This window comes from Papaver somniferum, chromosome 2 (assembly GCF_003573695.1).
Source record: "Papaver somniferum cultivar HN1 chromosome 2, ASM357369v1, whole genome shotgun sequence".
NCBI classification, from domain to species: Eukaryota; Viridiplantae; Streptophyta; class Magnoliopsida; order Ranunculales; family Papaveraceae; genus Papaver; species Papaver somniferum.
In genome coordinates this window covers 117,965,745-117,971,000 of record NC_039359.1, presented here as the reverse complement: position 1 = coordinate 117,971,000, position 5,256 = coordinate 117,965,745, and the positions used below count along the sequence as shown (strand labels likewise).

Genomic DNA, 5,256 nt, shown 5'->3' with positions numbered 1-5,256 from the left:
TTTTTTCCGAGATCGCACAATAATTTCATAATAGGTTTCACCCTAAGTCTATATTGATTTATAATCCAAACTAAAGGTATAATTTCTTCAACTTGTTTTCTTATTACAAAAAAATCAACAGAGAAATGTTGCACGATCCTGGATGTGAATGTCACATGTTTCATTGCAAAAGGTTTCATGAACTTTAGCTTAATAACTCTGACTGACCAGACCATTTTGGCGTCGTTCTTCACCCTTCTTCGAATAGTATACGACATATTTTTTGCAAAGAGATAAGTCATCGGTAGAGTAAAGTTAGGATTATCCATATTAAGGAGATTAGAGTGAGGTTAAATATTTTTTTTGTAGAAGGCTGGTGTAGAAGCTGTGATTTTGAAATGGGGATTCGTTGGAAGCAATTGGGATAAACAAATCGTCAGCGATAGTATGTTTGTCGCCCGGTCAACCGCAAACCGCTAAGTGACAAGTGAATATTTTTGCAAAAATTAATATTGAATAAACTAATAAACTTAGCAATTAAATATTTAAACTAATAATATAATAAAACTTAAAAATCACGCCCGATTGATCTTCTATACTCGACTCAAAGATTTACTTTCATATCTTCTTTTAACCCGTCATGAAGATTTTAGTTTTGAATATCGCTAGTCATTTGTGTATAGTTCCTTGAAGGTATTCATGATATTTGTGGTTAAATCTCATGCCTTAAATATTGATCATCATGGTTAGTTTAACCCTTATTACATCGATTTTCCTGAATTACCACAGGTGAGCATAGTCGTATACAGTTCAGGACGATTTAAACCGCGATATGGCCCACAAATGACAACGAACGTCAGTTTCAAAGCTCCAAGAGCTCATTCCATATTCTTCCTCAAATACATTTGTATGTTGTTAAAATACCTATATGAACGACCCAAATCACCATGCGATGTGCCAGTACGCTTGAACAAGGTTATTTTGGATGGGCTCCATCTGTAAGATAATACCCGTGAATGCATTGATTAGCTGTTGATTGTGAAGAGTACTTGGGGACAAATTCCATACTAAGAGATTTATGAAAAATATTTATTTCATTTTATGAACCCAAAAGACCCAAAAAAGCGTGCCATACTCAACGATCATAAGAAACAACAACTTCAAGGATAACAATTGGTTTTGGCTAATGGCTCTTATATGACTAACCCAATAGGTAGGGCATCCCGTCCATACCCAATGCATACAACCAAGACTACCTGACATTCCTGGAAATCCCCTAGCTTGATTTTTCCTTAATATTTCTCTAACATCTTCCTATGTTGGACCAAAATGACTAATCGTTGCTTCGCAAAACAATGAAATATACCTGTGTATAGTTGTTTTGTCCATATGAAAGGTATTCATCGTTCGAATCCGCACGTCTTTCATAACCTAGAATCCTTAGGAACGAAATAACCTTTTGTTCAAGAATATGACCTCTAATATTCAATGCATCGAATCGATAATTAAATTGAGGTTCCACCTCACAAAGCTCATTAATAGTCTATATCACCAAGTGTAGCTGCATGTTGAACCGATGGTCGAAATCTTGATTAGATAACGCATAATCGTGAAGAAAATAATCATACATCAGCTTCTGATGGAACCACTCCCTCATTCGATAGTGTATCTTCTTGTGAATATTTTTTGGCTCTGGAACTCTGGGTATGTGGCCCGAATATACCAGTTTCACAGTGTTGGTTATTTCTCTATCTATATTTGCCTCATTATTAAGTTGTTGCAATATCAAACATGCTTTTTTTGTTGTGATTTAAATCATACCATATGCAATTAAAATAATCCACTGGTTATGAAATTAAAAGTAAGTAAGCTGAAAATAAAAACAAAAAATATGTAAATAATGTAAATTTTATGTAAAAATAGGTGTGAATAAATGAAAATTAGTGAGGTGTATATGCACGACGAAAATAGGGGCGTTAACAACAGAATCTCTCAACCGAGCAATAGAAATTCTAACGCCATCGATCAACACTCTGTCGCTGGCTATGGTAACTCTACGTCGCTCGTTAGCACTTGTCGATAAATGGTTTTCCCATAGTGCGGTGATTAGTTTGCCAGACCACCTCCCATGCCAAATCAAAACTTTCTATAGTTGCCATAGGCATAGAAACCGGACTCACAAATTTGATTGGGACGTTTCGTGTCTCACTTGTGCCGTTAACAGTGTGCCAGTTCTAACATCAAACTCGTCTTCCCCTGAGAAAGAAAGATTCGGGATGATGAAAGTAGCTCCAAAGGTAATCGTCCTCTTTAGGGATGACAAAGGTTTTGGCCCTGCAATGTTTGAAGCTCTTCAACCTAACCCTAATTTTCCACTTGAGAAGAAGTAAGCTCTCTCTCTTTCATATTCAACTTTATTTCCATTACAAATCATTCTTATGTGAAACCCTAATAGCACTCGCATCTTCAATTTAATTACCCATATATTTAATTTTCTTTATAGAGAAACTTCTTTGGAGATATCGTTAGAGAAGTATGGAATTAGAGATTGCAAGGCTTCTGTTGATCTCTCCCATTTCATTGATAATCAAGGATCCTATCAGGTAATGTTATGTTTTAGAAAACTATATAAAATCAATAATAATGCTATCAGTTTACAGTAGATTCTTTTTTTTGCGTTTCATTACCAACTTACATAACTTTGTGTTTTTTTTCTTTATCAATTTTATTAGGGTTTATGCGAAAACTAGAAATCTATGTTTTTATTTGATCAGTTAAATGGTTGTCAATTCTGAGCATCAAGAGGAACCAAATGTGTGTACCATAGATAATTATGTAGTAAAACTTGGCGATATTACAAAATCAGATGAAATATGAAAAAAAAATTATTTAGTTTTGTGTATTAAGAGAACCAAATGCCTGAAGACATTGTCAGTCCATAACTAATTATCAGATCTCTGGTTTAGATTATGGGTACGCAGTAAGAGGAACTGGCTTATGTTATAGGTGCCTATTCCAGATAATCAAAATGACCTTGCCACGAGAAAACTCAAACCATCAGTTCCTAGTACAAGAAAGAGGCGAAAACCACTCATCCCGATCTTGACTTTGGTAGAGACAGAACCGGTAGAACTGCATTCAACCAAGAAACACACTTGTATTCCATTTGGTTTGTATAGTTCCATGTGTCTTGCAGCATATAGATGTACATGAGATAGTCACTGTGTAATGGCTAAACTACAACAATGAGGCACACTTCCAGAGTGTATTACACCCCCATGCTACATGCCTTTGGTGTAGCTCGATACTACACCAAGCATCCTTTACCCTGTCCCAGTTAGTTTCTTATAAGGTCTGCTCAGATTATTTCTTCACTGTGCTGAAACTTGTATTTTATTTAAGCTATTGGTTTTTTTTTTCTTCCAGGTGTCCGTCCTACTTCTACAAAACTATAAGACACCAGTTATTGCTTGTGTCATTAGTGAAATTTTAGCATTAATCAGAGGGGAAGATTCATCATCTTACCCCACAATCATACTTCCATTCTTTGTACCAACAGCAAAGCTTTCTTCTGAAGTCACAAATTCAACATTTATTAGCAAAAAGGTGACCCTTTACTGTACCCAAATAGGCCCAGTAACAGACTTCATTCAGGCCATGCTTGCTGGAGTAGAGAACCCCCCTTCTTCATTGCAGATTGATTATGAACCTCTAGCATGCTTGCTTCATTCAGTCCGTGTATTGAAGCTGCCGGCTGTTCTTCTCATTGGACTAGGAAGTGGACATCGGATCAAGAAACCTATTCCTGAAGATCTTGAGGTACTTCTTTGACATTAGTTTGCAGAAAATGTTATCCTGTGATTCCTATGATTTTTCTTTTAAACAGTCTGGAAGCAGTAAGAATTGATGGATGATGATCAAGTAAATCTAGGAAGCAATCATATAGTCATATGTTTTGTTTTGGAACTTTATCTACATATTTTTTTGGTTTAAACCTATGCGCTTTCAGCCTTTCACACCTTTTGCTCATCACATTGTTTTCATTAGGTATTATATGAGATGGGAGAGCACTTAGCAAGCAAAACATGTTTGTACTTCTCAAAAGACCAAGTGAACTGGAGCCCTGCGGAGAAAACAAAGGAATCCCAAGAACCATGGCGTGCATTATATGGTTAAAGGTTGGAACTATTTTGAGAAGTCTGTCAGATGACACAGTATATCTTTTATCCTTTTGTTTCACTAGTTATCATATCTATAATAGCAAATGTACTCTACTCTAAAAAATAGTCTTTATTTGAGTTGTTGTGTAATTATTCATAACACAATTTTTTTTGCTGAAATTAGTCATTTTTTTCTTTTTCTTTTTTGACACGAAGAAATTACCTGGCGAGATTGGGGTATACCCAGATTAATTGGTGTACACCTAATTTTAAAGGGACTCATTTGAAGGGCTAGGGGATGTTAAAATGAGCAAAGTTACAAAAATTCTCTTATGCATTAAAATTAAAATTAAAACTAAACTTAATTCCTTTCATTTTATTTTCATTTCATCTTCTCTCCTCTTCTTCTCCTCCACCATACCGGCTGAAACTGGTCTCCTTCATCAAAAACCGATTGAAAAATCGTCGATTAATCTTCGAACATGGAACCGCCGAGGGCTAGTCGTATGAAACAAACAAATAGAAAACCTAATCGATACAACCCTGGAATTGCAAATTTATTCAACACAAACTGAGTAAAAAAACTGTCGAAGAAGAAGAGATCAACGCCACTGAACCCGAAGAAATGGCGCGATTGAGAAAGTAAGGGCTTACTTAAACTCACTCTAGTACTTCAATTTTATGTTTGCATGTCAAATTAGGTCAGAAAAATCAAATTTGTGAATCTGCAGTTATTTAGCCGGCAGGGTCTCTGATTGTCGACCCTGACGACTTTTCATATGTAGGGTTAGTCGACAAGCTCTTAGGTTGAATATCATGCCGGCTGTTAATATCTGTAATTGCTTTTTACAGGGTCGGCAAGGTATTCAACCTTAATACCTTGTCGGCGATATATGTTTCTTACAGTCGCTGGGTTTTAAATTTTTACCCTACCGGCGGTGTGTTTTGAAAAATTTTGGTGTCTCATGATGCCTAAAGTCATAAAGGTCGGCATGGTATTTGAATACCACCCTGCCAGCTGCAATTTCGCCGACATTGTATGGGTTATAGACCCTGCCAACTAATTATTTGGAAAATCCTTATATCTACTGTGTTCAGAGTTGTTATAATCCGGCAG

General features: G+C 36.0%; 1 protein-coding gene across 1 annotated transcript; it reads left to right on the top strand.

Moving 5' to 3' along the window:
- Positions 1-2,038: 2,038 nt before the first annotated feature.
- On the top strand, positions 2,039-4,338 carry LOC113353848. The gene is made up of 4 exons (XM_026597324.1): positions 2,039-2,365; positions 2,483-2,582; positions 3,406-3,798; positions 4,027-4,338. The coding sequence occupies exons 1-4, from the start codon at positions 2,256-2,258 to the stop codon at positions 4,153-4,155; spliced, it is 732 nt and encodes a 243-aa protein (XP_026453109.1). The 5' UTR covers positions 2,039-2,255; the 3' UTR covers positions 4,156-4,338.
- The last annotated feature ends 918 nt before the right edge of the window (positions 4,339-5,256 follow it).

Coding starts and splice junctions, on each gene's coding strand:
- LOC113353848 (XM_026597324.1), top strand. CDS start 2,256: ATGATGAAAGTAGCTCCAAAGGTAATCGTCCTCTTTAGGGATGACAAA. Junction 2,366..2,482: donor AATTTTCCACTTGAGAAGAA/GTAAGCTCTCTC, acceptor TTTTCTTTATAG/AGAAACTTCTTTGGAGATAT. Junction 3,799..4,026: donor CTATTCCTGAAGATCTTGAG/GTACTTCTTTGA, acceptor TGTTTTCATTAG/GTATTATATGAGATGGGAGA.